We start from the raw sequence: 19339 nt of genomic DNA, 5'->3' as shown, positions 1-19339 counted from the left end.
TTTTTTTCCTTTTAGTATTTTAAGTTGTGAAAACCTATTTGTACATAAGAATGTTTAAAACATATGGCCACATCACATGGTGTGTGGGATATTAGTTCCCCAGTCAGGAATCAGACCTGCACCTCCTGCAGTGGAACCTCGGATTCTGGACCACTGGACTACCAGGAAAGTCCACAGATGACGTGATAGTTTGCATAGAGAACCCTAAAGACTCCACCAATAAAACTGTTAGAACTGATAAACTCAGTAAAGTTGCAGAATACAAAATCAGCACAGAAAAATCTGTTGCCTTTCTGTGTACTCATCACGAACAATCAGAAAGTAAAATTAAGAAAGCAGTCTCATTTACAGCTGTATCAAAAGGAATAAAATGCTTCGGAATAAATTTAACCAAGGGGGTGAAAGACCTGTACCCTGACAACTGTAAGACACTGACGACAGAAATTGAAGAAGACCCCAATAGATAGATGTCTGTTCTGTGCTCACGGATTGGAAGAATTAATATTGTTAAAATTGCCATACCTCCCACCCAAGTCGCGAGATGCAATGCTGTCTCTCTCCAAATCCTGATGGCTGTTTGCACAGAAATAGGACCAGCAATCCTAATACGTGTGGGGAGCCGCCAAGACCCCGAATAGCTGAAGCAGTCCTGGAGGAGAGCCAGGCTGGAAGCATCCCCTGGGTCCCGAGACTCATCCAGCCTTCTCTCTGCCCCGTCTGACTTGCCTCTGGCTGTGTGCTCCTCTCGCCCCGTTTGCGACTTGCCCCTCCCCATCCGCCCCCCCCCCCCACCCCGTTCTGGTGAGACCTTGTTTCCTTTACCCTGTTGCTGTCTTTCTCAGATACCTGGGTTTGCTGGGCCGCATTCCAAGTGGCTCTGAGAGAAGATCCCGAGGGAGCTGTGTTGGGGGTGTCGTGTGTTGGGAGATATAAACACAGGCTTGTATGCTTCCTTCCTGCATGCTCCGGGGCCGTTCTGGAGATCTTTCTTTGGGGAGCACGGTTTTAGAGTATCATTTGTCTTATCATTTATCTTCTCACTACGTTAAATGGATTTGCTTTTTGTCTTACTGTCTTTTGTTCAGGATAAAACTACTGTAGTCACCCTGGCCCTCTGAGATTGACTCCAGCTCTGGCAGTTTGACCACACGATGCTGTTCAGGGGAACCTCTTCTTCCCGCTCTGACACCCATATTCCATCCTGCCTCACGCCTTTGCCCACAGCCTGTATTTTCAGTGTCAAATCTGGGTGTGTGACAGGCTGTGCATGTGGAAGATGAGGGGCCTGTGGAACCATAAGAGGCTTCTGGGATCCCCTTCTAGGATTCAAATTTAAAAAAAAAATTAGGGTAATATTCCTGGCAAACCAGACAGCAATGTGCAGTCTTGTCCTGATGCCCCCATCCTCGAGCCCTGCTGGTTCCTCACTCTGGTCCCTCACTCTCGTCCTCACTCTGATCCTCACCCTGGTCCTCACCCTGGTCCTCACTCTCGTTCCTCACTCGTCCTCGCTCTCATCCTCACTCTGGTCCTCACTGTGGTCCTCACTCTGGTCCTCACTCTGGTCCTCACTGTGATCCTCACTCTGGTCCTCACTGTCGTCCTCACTCTGGTCCTCACTCTCGTCCTCACTCTCATCCTCACTCTGGTCCTCATTCTGGTCCTCAGTCTTCATCCTCACTCTGGTCTTCACTCTCGTCCTCACTCTGGTCCTCACTCTCGTCCTCACTCTCATCCTCACTCTGGTCCTCATTCTGGTCCTCAGTCTTCATCCTCACTCTGGTCTTCACTCTCGTCCTCACTCTGGTCCTCACTCTCGTCCTCGTTCTCGTCCTCACTCTGATCCTCACTCTGGTCCTCACTCTGGTCCTCACTCTGGTCCTCAGTCTCATCCTCACTCTGGTCTTCACTCTCGTCCTCACTCTGGTCCTCACTCTCGTCCTCACTCTGGTCCTCATTCTGGTCCTCAGTCTCATCCTCACTCTGGTCTTCACTCTCGTCCTCACTCTGGTCCTCACTCTGGTCCTCACTCTGGTCCTCACTCTGGTCTTCACTGTGGTCCCTCACTCTCGTCCTCACTCTGGTCCTCACTCTCGTCCCTCACTCTCGTCCTCACTCTGATCCTCACTCTCATCCTCACTCTGGTCCTCACTCTGATCCTCACACTCGTCCTCACCCTGGTCCTCACTGTGGTTCTGGGAAAACACCCCTTCCCAGAGTGGGGAGTGGTGCCTGTGCACTTGGTCACAAGCTGGAACACCCATAAGACTGTGTGCCTCTGCCTGGCAGTGTGTACACAGTCATTCCCTGTCCTGTGTCAGAGGAACAGATTTTCCAGGGGGAGGCTGACCTGTGCCCTGACCCCTCGGAAGTCCGCTGTCACTGGATCATCCAAAGATGTTGGTGGTCTGTGTAACTGTTACGTGTGGTGGGTACGCCTGTGAAAGGCCCAGAGATGACTGCTGGTGTTGACTTGTTTTTGGATGGGTAGAGAGCTTTTGAAGTTGCTTTGAAAGAATGAATGTAGGACCAGATCTTCCTTTCTGCTACATGTAATGTTGGGGAGATGTGTGGAGTGTGGTCAGAACAGTGGTTCAAGGTCCTGTGCTGTGAGCAGGTCCACAGGTGGGGGAGGGTGCTTATTATGGAAGGCCATGTCTGTTGGGTCTGTCCTTGGCCAGGTTTTCCTCCTTGAGGTGTGTTAGGCTGTTTTCTGTTTTAGAGTATTAGAGCCGTTTCTAAAGGCAGATTCAGCTCAAGTGTGTTCTGTCTGGTAGCACTGCTGTGTCCCTGTGTCGTGGCCGTTTTCTGATTCTCGGATGACACTCGTGTTCTCTGTTGCAGGGAGGAGGAGGCTCTGGTGGAACAGTTTGTGTTTGAAGCCCTGGTCACGTACATGGAAAGCCTGGCCTTAGCGCACACAGACGAGCGGTCTTTGGGTAGGTCCATTCGGGCTTTCTGTGCACGCTGGCCTGCACAGCTCGCCAGCTTGTCCACGCAGGATGGGGCCAAGGCCACTCTCTTGTGAGGCGCTGTCTTCTCTCGTCTGCCGTTTAGGGTGATGAGTGAAGCAAGGACGGGCCCCTCACAGCCTCTAACCCAGTTTATACAAGAGGTGTCTGTACCCCCACCCCTAAGACTCACCATGTCCCCCTGGCGGCCACTCAGGTTGACCTCAGTCATGCGGGGTCCTGCCCGGGGTGGGCAGGGCAGTTTTACAGTGAAGCCCCAGTGAAGCCAGCCAGCTGCCGTGGTGACTCAGCTGGTGGAAATGCACAGCTGGTGCAGGGCAGACAGTGGACCTCCTCAGAGAGGAGGACAGTGTCTCTGAACTCACTGATTGTGGTCTACAAGGTAGGAAATAGCTTTCCCAACAAGACTGTGATAAAGCTGTTGTGACAGTCATGAAGACAGTTTTAAAATACTAGGCCAGACATAGGCTGCATTCTGTCCAGAGCTGTCAGGATCATCCTCAGTTTTCTAAGGCTTCTTGACAATCCCCTATTCGGTCTGCCTGGGAGTCTGGCCCAGGGTTCTGACATGGCTCTCACGTGTGGAGAACCCCGCCCTCACCAGGGAGGTGCTTGTTTTTAACAGATGCATGGAGCCCTGTTGTCCTCCATGTTGATAGCCCTACTAATGAGTAAAAACATCTAAAATTCAGTCCTGCCAGCATCACATTAAAATTGCTTCATCTTGACGTCGTATACAGGTGACTTTTCTCAACAGGAGAAATTTGACTCTTAATCACTGTCAGGTAAAAAGTGTAGAGAGAAAATGCTTTCTTGGTAACAGGGGAGGCCTCTTTCCTTACCACCCTAGATGCCTGTGGATGATTTCACCATTTTGCTTCTGTTCTGCAATGCTGTATTATCAACTATAACAGAGTTTAACCTACAGCACAGAAGGAGGGTCAGGGAGCTCCCCCGAGATGACAGCCTGCAGTGGGGGGCGCGTGGGCTCTGGCCAGCTTGGTGGGTCCTGCATCCCACCCCGAACTGAGGCTGCCTCTGGCTGGCAGGGCTGTTGTGTCGCTCTGTGTGAGTGTGCACCATGCTGACGTGCAGTTTCTTAAACATGGGTTTTGGTTGTGGACATGCAGTGTTGTATTTTATAAAATCACCTGTTTAATTACAAACCTCGGCCAGGAAGCCTAGTACTGCTGTGTTGATTACTATCAGCTGCGAATCTCCGTGGTGATGTCTGTGTGTTGAGAGCAGGTACGGTTCAGCAGTGCTGCGATGCTGTCGACCACCTGGGGCGCATCATCGAGAAGAAGCATGTTTCCTTAAACAAAGCCAAAAAGCGACGCTGTCCCCGGTAGGTGATGTTGCTTCCTTTCTCTTTCTCTTTCTTTTTTTTCCCCCCAGAATAAAACTAATTCTCAGTCAACACATGTTTAATATCTGTGAGGAATTTATAAAAGTATAGAGTTAGTTTTCTAAAGTCATTTAAAAGCTGTATGTTTAAAAGTGCTTCATTTAAGGTGTAATCTTGGTTGGGGTGGTAGATGCATTTTTAGAGTCATTGTTGGAGCTGAGATATGTCTGCACTAAATACAGCTCTGATGTGGAATTCTTTGACATGCTATGGAGTAGGTTTGGAATGTAAGATCCAAAATATTAGAACAGTAGGATTTTGAGAGACATGAAGTTACAGGATTTTGAAATGAAGTCCTTCAAAACCAAGGCTGGCTCATCGCCCAGTGATTTTCTGTCTTTACTCCCATTTCCATCCTGCCAGGTCCCATTCTCAGACGGGGTCATGGTGTGCCGTGCCCCCTCTCCTCTGGGTCTATGCACGGGCCTGAGGAGCCCTGGCATGTGCTAACACTCTGCAGAGGCATAGCCTGTGGACTGGACATTGATTCTCCCTCTGTGGTTTTAAAATCAGTTCTCCCCTACCCTGGGCGTGGCATCCCTCCAGGTAGCTCATGCTCACTCTTGAGCAACAGGATTACTTTGAGGTCTGGTAACAGCGTGGATCACTGGGCCCTGCCCTGGAATTGGACTTCATAGGTTTTCAGGGGGCTGAGAATTTGCCTTTCTGCTGAGTTTACAGATGACACTGATGAAGCTGGTCCAGGGAGCACAACTTGAGAAGCTCTGCTTCAGATCCTTAACCCCTTTTGTTTTAAATTGCACTTAACAGAAAACATGAAAATACGTGGTACTGTTCTTTTAAGAAATGCTTTTTAATTTTTCTCTCAATTAGAAAAAGACAGTGAGCATTTAGAATCTATTTCACCTGTGACATTTTGATTGTATTCTAATGATAATACATTAAAAATAAATCAAATGCCTTTTAATGAGGTTTCCACATGTATTAAGGAAGCAAAATTAAATTTATGGTTTATGGACTCTGGGGTTGGCTAAATGCTGAATGTTGGGGCAAATACTGAATGCAGTGTGTTCTCCATACAGAGGCTTCCCACCTGTGGCATCCTTGTGCCTGTCGGACGTGGTCCAGTGGCTTTTCACCAACTGCGGGAGGCCCCAGACGGAATGTCGACACAAGTCCATAGAACTCTTCTATAAGCTTGTTCCTTTGCTGCCAGGTATGGCGATCACTGTGCCCTATAAGTGTCTTTTACCAGTAGTCTAGAGGTGTGCTTATATAAAACGTGATCTTTCCATTTAGAGAAATGTAACATGCCTCTAACAAACAAAAAGTAAGTATGTTCAATAATTATTTCAGGTCGTTTGTGTGACAGCTGATAATTATGGCTACAGAGTTCTCAAAGATTTATAGAAGGGAAAATGCTGTTTTGATGTTAGATGAAACAGAGGAAGTAAATTTAGGATTTCTTAGTATCTTTTATTTTCTTCTACAACATTTTTGCTTTTCTATGCCACTTAAAAGAAGGAAGAGTTGGATGACCATGGTGGTTGTTAATGTGATATTCAGTTAAGATTTAATAAATCTTATTAATAGTTAATGAAGTAGTGTAGTTGTTTTATTTTGACATGTAAATTAATAAGGAATTCCAGACTCCCAAGTCTGAATGATCTCAGATCTTTGTGATATTAAAGGAAAGCAGTGGACCTGTGCTTTTTAGTAGTTACCCTGCTGAGCCATTAAACTTGAGATCCTGTCTCAGTTTCTCAGGAGTGAGTGTCTTGTTCTCTCCAGTCAGTCCATCCTCAGGTTTGGTGGCTGAGGCATGGGGACGCTGGGCTCCACGTGCGCCGGGCGCGAGTCCGGAGCCGAGTGGCGCTGTGCCACGTGCATCTGCGCGAGGCGGCGCCCTGCACCACGGCTCCGCAGCCTGTTCTGTTTAGCAAGTGGCATGGAGGACCAGTGTGGGGAACAAGAGGCGAGATACCTTCCCGTCATTCTGGGAGTTAGAAGCGTTGTGCATTTTGTTATACTGTGGAATACAGTACAAGTTGCTTAGTCGTGTCCGACTCTGTGACCCCATGGGCTGTAGGATCCTACGTTCATGGGATTTTCCAGGCAAGAATACTGGAGTGGGTTGCCATTTCCTTCTCCAGGGTGCTGTGAAATACATGATGTTAAATACTGTATAATTTACATACTATATATCATGGTTTTATTCATGCTGTATATTTACATATACTATGTAAACATGTAGTATGTATTTTTCCACTGTACTATAATTTAACGTACGTGATAGAGATGTATGTTTGTGCTTTTAATTTTTAGGGAATTGTTTAAAAAGCATTAGTATTTTATATATGCTTTAAGTTAGCAAAGTTTGTTTCACATGTTTCCATTCTCACAAGGAAGTCAGTGCAGAGTGGATGGACGGGGTAGAAGGCAGGGCAGAGGTGGGACTGCTTCCTGCAGGCCCCACGCCCGCTAGTGGTGTCGGCGCAGCCACTTTTCCTCCCAGCTGCCTGCTGCAGGCCCTCCTATACTTTGGGGAAATATCAGGGCTCTACCCCTCAGAATGATCTGTGTTCAGCACTGGACACTGGGTTTGCCATCTGACTTGTCCTCCTTTGTCCTCTAGGGGGCCTCTGCCCACTTCAGGGATATTTTAGGTCCTGCGTCCTGCAGAGGTACCCTGTGCACCGGGCTAGGCACGTGGACACCCAAATGCATAGGGTGCGATGAACAGTGCAGGTTTGCTCCCCACCAGGGAATGGTGGTGGAAAGGCCCCGGCTCACGGGGAGTGGGAGCGAGAGACCGCCTCCCCCCCCCATCTTGTTTCCCTCTAGGCCTGTCCTCCTGGGCCCTTCATTTCTGCATCTTCGCCGCCGCCACTCTCAGCTAGCACTCGATGTAGAATTTACGTATCTTCTTATGCTTTACTCACTGTTACAGTTTTCTTTTTCTCTTAGTGAAAATAATGGACTGGTAATTTCTCTTTCTAAAACTCTGAAAACATGGTTCTAATCTTTTCTAACATGGCTTGTGATAGGCATTTTCTGACACAATAAAAAACATTTCTTTTGCATCAGAAATACATTTCTGTTTCAGTTTCTAACTTCATTAGAATCAGAATGACTTGACATGTTTAAAGGCACTGATTTCAGAGCCTACAAAATACACTTTGATGTGCTTTGTTTAATTTAGAAAATAATACCTATTAGAAAAATATCTTTTATTTTTATTTATTTTTTAATTTTTATTTTTACTTTATTTTACTTTGCAATACTGTATTGGTTTTGCCATATATTGACATGAATCCACCACGGGTGTACATGCGTTCCCAAACATGAACCCCCCTCCCACCTCCCTCCCCATAACATCTCTCTGGGTCGAAACGAATCGCCCGTCTATGTCTGATGCAGGATATAGGATGCTTGGGGCTGGTGCACGGGGATGACCCAGAGAGAAAAATATCTTTTAAAAAGTAGATCATTTAATTCTCTTATTTAATGAACACTGGACTTTGCCATGTGGTAGATGCTCTTCCGAGCACTGTTTCAGATATTAGCTGCTTCAGGTCACATAATCTTGGCGACAGCCCCAGAGGCGGATGTTGTGTGAGTCACTGGACAAGGACACAGGCCAGAGGGCCGCTCCCCATGGCGCCGGGTGGAGAGGCAGAACCTTCAGAGGGCCTCACTACTCTGGTGCTTGTTCCTTCAAAAAACCAATAATGGTTCTCAAGAAAGAGGGCAGGAGGAAGAGTCTGAAGTTTACAGGTAGTGAAATGGTATCCAATTAGGTTGCTAATGGTTAAAGACACTGAGAATGACTCCTGGTGGAAATAACCTTCTTGTCTGTGAGCACAGGGAGTGAGCTGTGAGTGCCACAGTTAGAAAAATACTACCCTGGATCATTTTGGAATTTTGTTGCATTGGTAGGTTTGTTTATGTGAGTCTTTTATGGGGGGCTGTATTTGAAATATTGTGATACTGCCCATCTTGTTATGGTCTGATTACATTTTAACCCTACCAGACCTTTTTTTGTTCTTTATTGTTGGGAGAAGCTATTTTTTATTTTCGTATAGCGATTAGCAAATGATTTTAATCACATGAGAGTGACTGATGTGTGTGTTTGAATCCTGTTTCTCTTTTAAGGCAACAGGTCCCCTTCCTCATGGCTGAGAGACCTGGTCCAGAAGGAAGGCATCCCCTTCCTCGTGAGCACCTTCGAGGGTGGAGGAGCCCGGGACCGGCCGGCTGGCCTACTGGCCCAGCCCACCCTACGCCACCTGCAGGGCCCCTTCAGCCTGCGCGCCACCCTGCAGTGGATGGACGCGCTGCTGGCCGCGCTGGAGTGCTACAACACCTTCCTGGATGCGGGCACCCTCGGCGCTGCTGAGGTCCTGGGTGGGTAGAGCCTCCCGGCTCGGCTCCACGGCTCTGCCCGGAGCCAGGCTGGGGATGAGATGGGGCGTGTGACTGGACAGGATCACGGATGTCATTCTCGGCTCTTCCTGCTCCCTCCGTCAGGGAGCATGGCCCACACGGGCAGGTACCACTCTGGGAGGGGCGTCCCCAGCATGGAGCGTGTGCACCCAGCCGGTGGCTGCCAGGTGTGCTCTGCTGTGAGGCTCAGAGCAGCCGCATTTAGTGTCTTGGATTTCTCCTGGGTCCTCGCTTGGGTGGGCCAAACTGCAGACTTGTCCACAGAACAGGTTGGGCTTTTCAAATGATTGAACCGGGGACATCTGCTCCAGGTGTGGTGACAGCTGACCCAGGGGACTGCATCCTCCCGCAGTCCTGTCAGAGGTGACAGGGTTACAAGGACTCAGGTGGCCCCTGGTCTGTTGCACTCAAGGGCACCTGGGGTTTGAGACTGTGACTCTGACCAAATGAACTCTCGGTTACTTGAATACATAATGACCTGTCCAGAATTACTCAAGTGACCTGTCAGGTGGCAATTTGACTAACTTTCCTCAAATCTAATGACACAGAGAACTGGAAACCCCCACCCGAGAGGGTCTCACCCAGCCTCCACCTTTGCTCTTCTCTCAACTTAGGCACCACTGGGGTCACTTGTCCCCATCTTTATGCCCAGATGGTGAGCTGCACTCCGATCACAGAGAGGAGAGCTTGTGTCTGTCTTTCTGTGGCAGACGGGGTGGGCCAGGGGAGTGTATCTCAGACTCATGAGTTTTGTGGGAAACCTGTCTGGGAGTTGGTCTGAAATTGACTCCATGAAACAGCCAGTCAGAGCCCCCTGTTTAAGGCCAGGATGTGTCTCCCCCACTGCCCTTTGGAGGACATTTAGGTGGTTTCTTCTTATATTAAATTGAAAACATTGCTAGAATGAACATTCTCAAAGCGCATATTTGCGGTTCCACTATTATTTCATGAGGATAAAATCTCAGTGCTGGATCAAAGGATATGAACTTTTAAACCTTTGATAGAAATTGGTGTGCACATTTTTTTAAAGCTTTTAGTATGATTGAGCAAATAGCCCTTCAAAAAGATTGTGTTAATTTATGGTCCCGTGGGTAGTGTTTGAGAAGCAGGATCTAACCTTCCATAGGTGTGTTCTTACTGTATGAGTCTGCAGCTGAATTCTAGGTGGGTTGTGTTTTGAAATGAGAGGAAATAACTGCCCATTTTATTCAGCTTTTATTGAACCTTTAAAAATTTGACTGAAAGTATATATATCACACCCATATTTAAAGAAGAAATTTTACATTAATCTTAGTGATTTTAGAAGGAAGTGTATGCTGATATTTTACTATAATTTTTTCTAGGTGCTGAAACGCAGTCTTCACTTTGGGAAGCAGTGGCTTTCTTCTTAGAGAGCATCGCCCTGCACGACATCACAGCAGCACAAAGGTGCTTTGGCATGGGGACCACAGGTGACAGGCCCAGCCCGCAGGAGGGGGACAGGTACAGCTACAGCAAGTGCACGGTGGTCGTCCGGGTCCTGGAGTTCTCCACGACGCTGCTGGGCGCCTGCCCCGACGGCTGGAAGGTGGGCCTACCCTCCCACCGGTCTGCTTTCCCAGAGCTGTCCCTGTGTGGGAGCAGGCTGTTCTTGAGAATACCGGACTTCAGGTGCTCGTGTGGGACCAGAAGACAATTTTCTAAGTATCTTACTGGCTCTTGGGTTTTATGCTGTGACCGAGCACCTGCCTGAAGAAATGCACATCAGCCAAAGTTTGTAAATGTGTCTATTTGGCTGAGACCCACAGCCTACCCATTGGCATCTACTGTGTGCCTGCTGTGCACCTGGCCTGCCCCTCCCAGGGCTGGGGACCCAGGCTGCCCCATGAGGGTGCCACAGGGGCACCTCCAGGCCCACCTCTCCCAGGACTGGGGGCCCAGGCTGCCCCATGAGGGTGCCACGGGGCGCCTCTCCCAGGGCTGGGGGCCCACGCTGCCCCATGAGGGTGCCACGGGGGCACTTCCAGACCCTACTTTCCCAGGGCTGAGGGCTCAGACCACCCCATAAGGGTGTCATGGGGGGCACCTCTTGGCCCACCTCTCCCAGGGCTGGGGGCCCAGGCCTCCCTGTGAGAGTGTCATGGGGGGTACCTCCAGGCCCGCCTCTCCTGGGGCTGAGGGCTCAGACGACCCCATAAGGGTGTCACGAGGGCACCTCCAGGCCCGCCTCTCTCAGGGTTAGGGGCCCAGGCCTCCCCGTGAGAGTGTCATGAGGGTACCTCCAGGCCTGCCTCTCCCGGGGCAAAGATGGAGTGACCCCGGGAGACTGGAATGTGTGCTCGCTGAGCCTCGTGGAGAGCAGGTGCCAGCCCTTCCCCCAGGCAGACGGAATCCCATGTGCCTGGCCGTCCAGGGTGCTGGGAGTCCCATTGCTGCCATTGTGTCTGTCCAGCTCCTTGGGAAGGACTCACGCAGCACAGACCTCATGAGGCTCCTGGTGAGGACGTTGTGTGCACCCTCGAGTGTGGGCTTCAACGTTGGAGATGTGCGGGTGATGGAGCAGCTCCCTGACGTGTGTGTGGCCCTGCTGAGGGCCCTGAAGACGTCCCCACACCGGGACATGCTGGAGGCCCGCCTCCGGGAAGAGGTCACAGCAGAAAGGTGGGGCTCCGGATGGGCTCTGTGTGGGGGCAGCTTCAGCCAGGGCATGCCCAGCCCCAGGATAGCCGCCATGGCTGTGCCCTGCAAGCTAGTAAATGCATTCCAGCAGGACTAATGATTGTCAGAGTCCTTACAGTAAGGAGGCCAGCACTCACCTGGTTTTTCTTTGTTTTCCTTGCCTGGCCAGCATTGAGGAGCTGTGTGCTGTTGACCTGTATGGCCCAGACGCACACATGAAGATGGCCAGACTGGCTTCTCTCGTGCTGGCTTGTAAGCAGCTGCACAAGGCTGGCTTTCTGCATGTCGTAGTGCCGTCTCAGGTAACTGCTGCTTTGTTTTACATTTCTCTTAGCTTATTATGCCAGTTAGTCTATGTATGTGTCGTCTTTTTAAGACATCATTATGTACAGAGCTTGCTGAGATGGGAATTAGAGAAATACTTGCTCCAGACACGTCATTGTTGCCTGGAGTGTAAATGCAACAGTGAATGCTGAAGTTCGTGAATGTAAACTGGAAATCCAGTGAAGGACTACTGAATGTTTTCAGCAGCCTTCTGAGACCTTTAGGCACTAACTGCTGTCCTCTCTTTGTGGCAGGAAGCAGAGGTGAGTGAAGTTGCCCCTGAGAGTCGGAAGGCAGTGGTCAGTGTTAGTGAACGTGGCTTTTTATGAATGAAAGTGGTGAGGTGGTGTTTTCCTCTCAAGTGTCTCATTGCTGGGTATCTCAGTGTTGCTTCACTTCAGTCTCCAGATGAGCAGCATTCTCTTGGCATGAAGCTTCTTTCCCTGGTTTATGAAAGCATCGCCCCTGGACATGAGGGGCTGAGCCTGTCCTCCCTGGACCCCAGCTGCCAGCGGTTCGCGCGTGAGCTTCTGGAGCTGGCCTTCGCGTGCGGAGGACTGGTAGGAGATGCGCCCGTGTGCACATGTGCCTTCTGGTGACCTCGGGCAGCGCTCGCAGCGTCCCTGGAGGTGGGAGTTTAGCTGGGGACCCTCTCACCTGCGGCTACCCACTGCTGAATTCTGACCTGGAGAATTCCATGGACTATATAGTCCATAGGGTTGCAGAGAGTCTGACACGACTGAGCAAGTTTCACTTTCATTTCACTTTTCTCAGCCGCACAAGGACTTTAATAACTGATTTAGGTGAGATGACTTTTTCTCCTGTAAGGATAGAGTTTTCCTTTTTTTTTTAGAAAAGTAGAACGATTTTCTTCTTGAGCTGAGGTTTGGTCTTTCTCAGGCAGAGAACGTTCTGTGGGTGCAGAGCCACCCTGCGCTGATGCTGTGGCTCTTCCTCCCCTGCCCTTGGTGACTCGATTGGCTGGTATGGGAGGCGCATCCAGATGCCCAAGTGCTCATAGCCTCGGGATCTGCCAGGTGGCCTCCGATGATCTCGCTGGCTGAGGGTCCCTGTCCACCGCCCCCCTTCTCCTGCCCTCCCCTGTACTCCCTCAGCACAGACAGACTACTGTCTAACGTCCTCACCTGAGGGTCCCTACCCACCATCCCCTTCTCCTGTCCCCTTGTCCCCTTGGAACAGACACTATTATCTAACGACCTCACCTATCCCAGATGTTCCCCTTAAAGCAGGATTTTGGGGAGCCCTGGGAGACACAGGTGTCAGGAAGAGTTCTGATCCCAGATGGAACCTGGGAAATGGAGCCTGGGGAGGGTCTGCAGTGCAGAGCAGATGAGAATGCTGCTCATCTGCAGACTGACCAGGCCAGGCCCCTGTGCTTTCCATGTCAGAGTTCCCTGTCGCCCAGGGAGTCTTGACCCCTGCTGTCCCCTCTCCTCCTTGCAGTGTGAGCGCCTGGTGGGTCTCCTCCTGGACACGGCCGTGGTGTCCACGCCATTCTCTGGAGGCGCCCAGAGGAACATTGTTAGCTTCTCTCATGGACAGTATTTCTACAACTTGTTCTCAGAAACAATCAACACTGAACTGTTGAGAAATCTGGATCTTGCCGTATCAGAGCTCATGAAGTCATCTGTGGATAATCCCAAAATGGTAATGGATTTTTCCTCTTAGGAAACTGTGTTTTATTTAGTAATGCTTATAAAGGGGTTGCTGTACTGCTGAGAAAATGCATCATTAAAACAAAGTACAGTCTCTGCCTGGAAGGTCTAAAACTCCTGCCCAAAGCCTCTCCTCTGTGAGCAGTTAGTGATGTAGTGGATATGAGACGTTGACCCTTGTTCTCATCTCACAGGCCCTGTACGACACGGCTCAACTGTGGGAGCGACTGGCCTTAGTCTCCCCCGGCTACGGCTGGGCCAACGCCACAGTCGCCATCACAATGCTGAGTCCTGATTCGCACACATTCATGTTCTGGCCCCTCTGCCCCTCACACTGAACCTTTGCAGGTCAATATTTAATATGTAGTTGACTTTGGTCTGCTAAACTTAATTTTGAACTTGAAGTTGGTTGGTAGACCATCAAAAATTGTTAACTGTTGCAATGGCCATTCTAGGGCCATTCTAGAGGCATAATTTCCTGCTGAGTTAATGAGCTGTTATTGCAAGGAGACTTTACAGCTGGGGGCCGAGTCAGCAGGTTGTTAACTATGTGAGAGTCGAGCAGGTGTTTCCGATGCGCCTGGTCCCCATGGGGTCTGTGTCCCGTGCGCCTCTCCCTGGAAAGCTGCTGGGGCAAGTTCTGCACCAAGACAGTGTTGTAGCGGGGACTGACGAGGACATGGGTCTGGGAAGTGGACAGTCTCCCGGGGAGAGCACTGACCCCCATGCGAGCCCCGGGAGGCACCCCCACCCCCCGATGGTGCACAGCCTCCCTCCTCCCCTGCAACATGTTTGATGACAGCAGTGACGGTCATGAGAAAGGCTCAGGAGGGAGACACACTGGGACGCTGTCCCTCTGCCAGTGAGAGTCCACGTACAGCCTCTGTGCGTGCGAATCCCTCCCACGGACCGTGGCGCTAGAGTGCATTTCCTCATCAAGGGTACCTGCGCCATTCAGACCGTGTTGTTCATGAGTCAGATATTAAATTCATGGCCATCAGTGTTGCCAAGGAAGGAGACTTCCTGTGGCTGGCTCATCTGTGAGTGGTTTCATGGCAGCAGGGACGTTGATTCATGGATCTCAGTGGACTTAGGAGAGTGCTGTTGGGAAGGTGGTTGGACAGGAATACATGCACGTGTGTCCCTGTGTGTGTGCCTGTGTCCGTGTGTGCATGTTCCTGTGTGTGCATGTGCCTGTGTGTGTGTGTGTGTTCCTGTGGGTGTATCTCTGTCTGCTTGTGTCCCTGTGTGCATGTACCTGTGTGTGTGTGCTCCTGTGGGTGTATCTTTGTGTGCTTGTGTCCTGTGTGGATGTTCCTGTGTGTGCATGTGCCTGTGTGTGTGTGTGCTCCTGTGGGTGTATCTCTGTGTGCCTGTGTCCCTGTGTGCATGTGCCTGTGTGTGTGTGTGCTTCTGTGGGTGTATCTCTGTGTGCCTGTGTGTGTGTGCTTCTGTGGGTGTATCTCTGTGTACCTGTGTCCCTGTGGATGTTCCCGTGTGTGTATGTGCCTGTGTGTGTGTGTGCTCCTGTGGGTGTATCTCTGTCTGCCTGTGTCCCTGTGTGGATGTTCCTGTGTGTGTGTGCTCCTGTGGGTGTATCTTTGTGTGCTTGTGTCCTGTGTGGATGTTCCTGTGTGTGCATGTGCCTGTGTGTGTGTGTGCTTCTGTGGGTGTATCTCTGTGTGCCTGTGTCCCTGTGTGTGTGCACATGAACACGGTGGTAATGGTGACTGTAGACAGCTGACTTCCCCTCTCATGGAGAATGCCCCCACTAAGAAGACAGTAGTGGTGTAAGCCTGATTTAGTCATGGGGCTGGAGACCATTGTGGGCCTTTGTAAGAAAACTCACATATTAAGTCACATGTGAACTTCAGATTTAAGGAGCTGTGAGGTACATGGTTCTTCTAGAAATAGCGTCTTCATTTTCCAGGAAGAGCTTTGAATGACAGTAAATTCTGTTGCCCGCCTGTGGGCCTGGATGCTAAGTTTCCCTTCCTTTGCCCGCACTGTTCTAGGTGAGCGCTGTCCTGAACGGTCTGTTGGATCAGAGCTTCCGGGACCGAGCCAGCCAGAGGCACCAAGGCCTGAAACTGGTCAGCACCGTCCTGCAGAGCTGGGGGTGCTGCAGCCCGTGGTGGGCCGGGGACGCCACCCCTGACAGCAAAACTGCGGTGCTCACCTTACTGGCAAAAATTCTGCAGGTATTTTCAGAGAGCTTGAAGATGTAATTGTGTCCATTGCTTGTGTCTTTGAAAGTTTGATGGAAGTTTCTTGAAAAGCTCTTTAGTTGGATTGATTTCTGATTCACTTATATCCTATGTTTTTCTGTTTTTTTACTGTATTGTCCTTTATTCTCATTGTTTCTTCTTATACTTTATCTTTTCAGTGTGCCCTTATGTTCATTGTCTGAAGGATAGTTTTAAAATATTTCCAAACAGAAATTGTTGACATCCTTTTGAAGCCCAAGAACAAATTTATAGATCATTTCTGAAATTTGAAAAGTAGAAAATGTAGTATAGGAAATTGGAGGCACAATGTAGAGATCTGAGTTTATTTTCCCTCTGTTAGATTGATTCATCGGTGTCTTTTAATACAAGTCACAGTGCCTTCCTGGAAGTTTTTACAACATTTGTGAGTCTACTTGGTGATCCAAAATTGGATCTACATTTAAAGGTAAGAGATTAAAAAGATTTTTTTCAGATTATGGTCTCCATTTGTTTCCTGTTTTATATTTTTGTGTATTTGTGATATTTTCTGTTTTTTCTTTAAATTTTATTTTATGGAAAATTTCAGGCATTCTCAAAAGCAGAGGGAGCACTGGTTTTTGTAGCCATCAGTCATCTTTCTACTAATTAAGAATCTAAAACATCTCAGTAACTTGGGTCCAAAACTTCATAGACTGTAATTTTAGAGTCCTGTAACAGATTTTACTCCAATAAAGTGTAACCTCATGAAAGTGTCTCGCTCCTGGATCACCAGGATGTTTCTCTGGGATTTTCTGCTTCATGTGCTTAGTCAGGTCTCACATTTCTCAGCATGAGGGAACTGATGTCCCACCCAGGGAGGAAGGCCCTGCCTGGAATCTCCAGGGCCCTGGTGGAGGAGAGTCAGCTCTGCATTCACCCTGTAGGCTCTCCACAATGGTCTTTCCTCAGTGACTTGGGCAGCAGGTTCCTAGTAGTGGTTCTGCTCGTAGGAGGAGAAATCACACAGACACATGCTGCCCTGTCCCATGCTCTCGGGTGGCCCTGACTTGGCCACCAAGACGAGGGTGGAAGCCTGGATGCAGGGCACATCCCACCATGGGCTTGGTGTCCTGCAGTGGTCATTGAACCTCCTGGCTCCATCTGTAGAGAGCAGTCATTGCTCTTGTCCATGGGGCCTGCGGCTAGTCTCACGCTTGTGCTTGCTCTGCAGGGCCAGGCCGTGGCACTGCTCCCCTTCTTCTCCAGCCTCACAGGCGACCGTCTGCAGGAGCTCAGACACGTTCTTGAGAAGCTCATCGTCTCTCATTTCCCCATGAGGTCTGGAGAGTTTCCCCCAGGGACTCTGCGCTACAGTAACTATGTCGATTGTATGAAAAAGGTTAGTTCTCAGTAGTAGCAACCAAAGGTAAAACACTGCTTGTTTCCTATTAACATTTCTTAGAGAGAAGTAAGTGAAATATTGAGCGAATGTTCTCGTTTTAAGGATTCTGTTGAATTCATTTTGAAAGCTGGGTGTCTGTGGAGGCAGAAGTGTTATCTGAATCCTTTGTAACTAATTGTTCCTCAGACTTCCCTGGTGGCTCATACGGTAAAAGCGTCTGCCTATAATGCAGGAGCCCTGGGTTCGATCCCTGGGTTGGGAAGATCCCCTGGAGAAGGAAATGGCAACCCACTCCAGTACGCTTGCCTTGAAAATCCCACGGAACGGAGGAGCCTGGTAGGCTACAGTCTGTGGGGTCACAAAGAGTCGGACATGACTGAACGACTTCTCTTTCTTTTCCACTATAAAAATTGTAAGGTATTTTATGTATATAAATATTGTGCAATATTTTATTCATGATGTGTAATTTTTAAAGGATAATACCTAAAAAAGCTTCGAAACAGAATATTACATATTTGGTACAGCTTCTGAAGTTTGAGTAGTGGTTGAGAAGCATCCATATAACCATCTCCCATATTCAGCTGTTAACTTTCTGTCACACTTGCTTTGTGTGTGTGCATGAGGGGTGGGTGTGTGTGTGTCTGGCTGAAGCCTTTGCAAGCTAGCAGCACACGTCCTGGAGCTTCGCCCCCGGGTGTGCCAGCGGTGCGTCCTGAGCGGGAGGTGCCACGCTGACGCCAGGGGCAGGGAGGCCCACACTGCTCTCAGACCCTCTGCTCTGCCGTCTGTGGCCTCACTTCTGATGTCCTCGTGTTTGGCTGGATGTTCCAAATCAGGATCTAATTAACAGTTGCTTTGAATTGTCATGTCATGTCTCTGGTGTCTTTACCTTCATCCCTTTTGTTTCTCTGTGATGTTGGGATTTGGAAGAAAGCAGAGCTTGTTCTTAGAGGCTGACCCCGTTTGTCTGATTGGTTCCTTGAGGTGCTTTTTTGTTTCCCTCCCCCTCTGCATTTTCTCTAAACTAGAATTCAGGCTGCAGGCATGGCCATGATATTCAGGCTTACCTTTCTGGCAACAGCCCCACCCCAGTAGGCCTTGTGAGCGACCTCACATCTGCTGGCTGGTCGCAGTGATTGCCGCTTCACTTCTCTGTTGGACGGTGTGTTCTTTCTGCAATTTGGAAGTCATCAGTGGGTAGCAGCACCGTTGCGCCAGTACCATCTGTGTTTCCTGCTCCACAATCTGCCAGCGACTTGTTATTGAGTCCACAAAGGTTCTGAGTAGATCTATAGTACCTTTCTCTTACTGTAAGTGCAAGAGCACATAATCATGGAACGTTTGAAGAAAGCTTCTGGTCTAAAAAAGATGTAAAACAACAGGAACCGAGAGGGAACAGTCAACAAGTCAAGATAACATCAAAGAGACTGTTCTGAGTAACTTCAGAGACTAGAGATGGTGTCATGTTGAGAAAGAACAAGTGAGAGCTCTTGGAAATTAATTACATGAGGGCAGAATTAAAAAACCTTCACCAAATGGCAGATGAGATTGCAGCTGTCTCCTGAAGCGTAGAGAGAGCAGAGGGACATGGAGGTGGAAGGTGGGACGTGAGGTGAGAACGCTGGACCCTCAGCCTGGAGTGTGTGCTATGTGGTGAGGCTGGTGTGAGGGGACACTCACACCCAGGGGCTGGAGCCCAGGAGCGGCATCATGGAGGGGAAGTGAGGACCCTAAACATGGTCAGAGGGAAACTATCTGTGAAACTCTGAGGGAATCAAAACTCAAGTATTTTGTGAACATTATATGCCAGGCATTCACTGTAGCCACAAAAATGACCTATATTGGCATTTGTTAATCTTTGTGAAACTGTTATAATTTTCTCTTTTTTATTTGAACTGTCAAAAATCAGTCCAACACAATTATCATCATCACCATTGGTGTGTGTTTCTTTCCTAGTTTCTGGATGCATTGGAGTTATCCCAGAGTCCTATGTTGATGGAGTTGATGACAGAAATTCTGTGTCGGGAACAGCAGCATGTTCTGGAAGACTTATTTCAGTCTACTTTCAGGAAGATTGCCAGAAAGTAAGTCACTTCTAGTTTGTGATCCCGGGAATCATAAATGTTTTATTTCTGTGGGAGATTATTATCGCTGTGCAGAAAATAGTGAGTGCCTTATATCAGTAGATGCAGGTAAATTTTTACAAAATCCAACATTCATTTATGATAAAAGTGGCAAAAGGTCATCTAAGAAAAACCAACAGCCAACAAAATATAGCGAAAGGCTGAATGTTTTCTTCCTGAGTT

General features: G+C 49.0%; 1 protein-coding gene across 1 annotated transcript in view; it reads left to right on the top strand.

Moving 5' to 3' along the window:
* The window catches only part of PRKDC (protein kinase, DNA-activated, catalytic subunit), a 133830-nt gene that overhangs the window by 38354 nt on the left and 76137 nt on the right, over positions 1–19339 (top strand). The window contains exons 28-40 of the mRNA XM_042254176.2: positions 2845–2939; positions 4221–4320; positions 5424–5557; positions 8497–8748; positions 10131–10354; positions 11219–11427; positions 11615–11747; positions 12171–12329; positions 13234–13437; positions 15461–15646; positions 16014–16118; positions 16863–17030; positions 18990–19117. Coding sequence (XP_042110110.1) covers positions 2845–2939; positions 4221–4320; positions 5424–5557; positions 8497–8748; positions 10131–10354; positions 11219–11427; positions 11615–11747; positions 12171–12329; positions 13234–13437; positions 15461–15646; positions 16014–16118; positions 16863–17030; positions 18990–19117 — 2097 coding nt within the window. The remainder of the gene's footprint in view (positions 1–2844; positions 2940–4220; positions 4321–5423; positions 5558–8496; positions 8749–10130; positions 10355–11218; positions 11428–11614; positions 11748–12170; positions 12330–13233; positions 13438–15460; positions 15647–16013; positions 16119–16862; positions 17031–18989; positions 19118–19339) is intronic.

Source organism: Ovis aries, chromosome 9, assembly GCF_016772045.2.
Source record: "Ovis aries strain OAR_USU_Benz2616 breed Rambouillet chromosome 9, ARS-UI_Ramb_v3.0, whole genome shotgun sequence".
NCBI lineage: Eukaryota > Metazoa > Chordata > Mammalia > Artiodactyla > Bovidae > Ovis > Ovis aries.
This window is presented reverse-complemented; position numbering and strand designations above follow the sequence as displayed.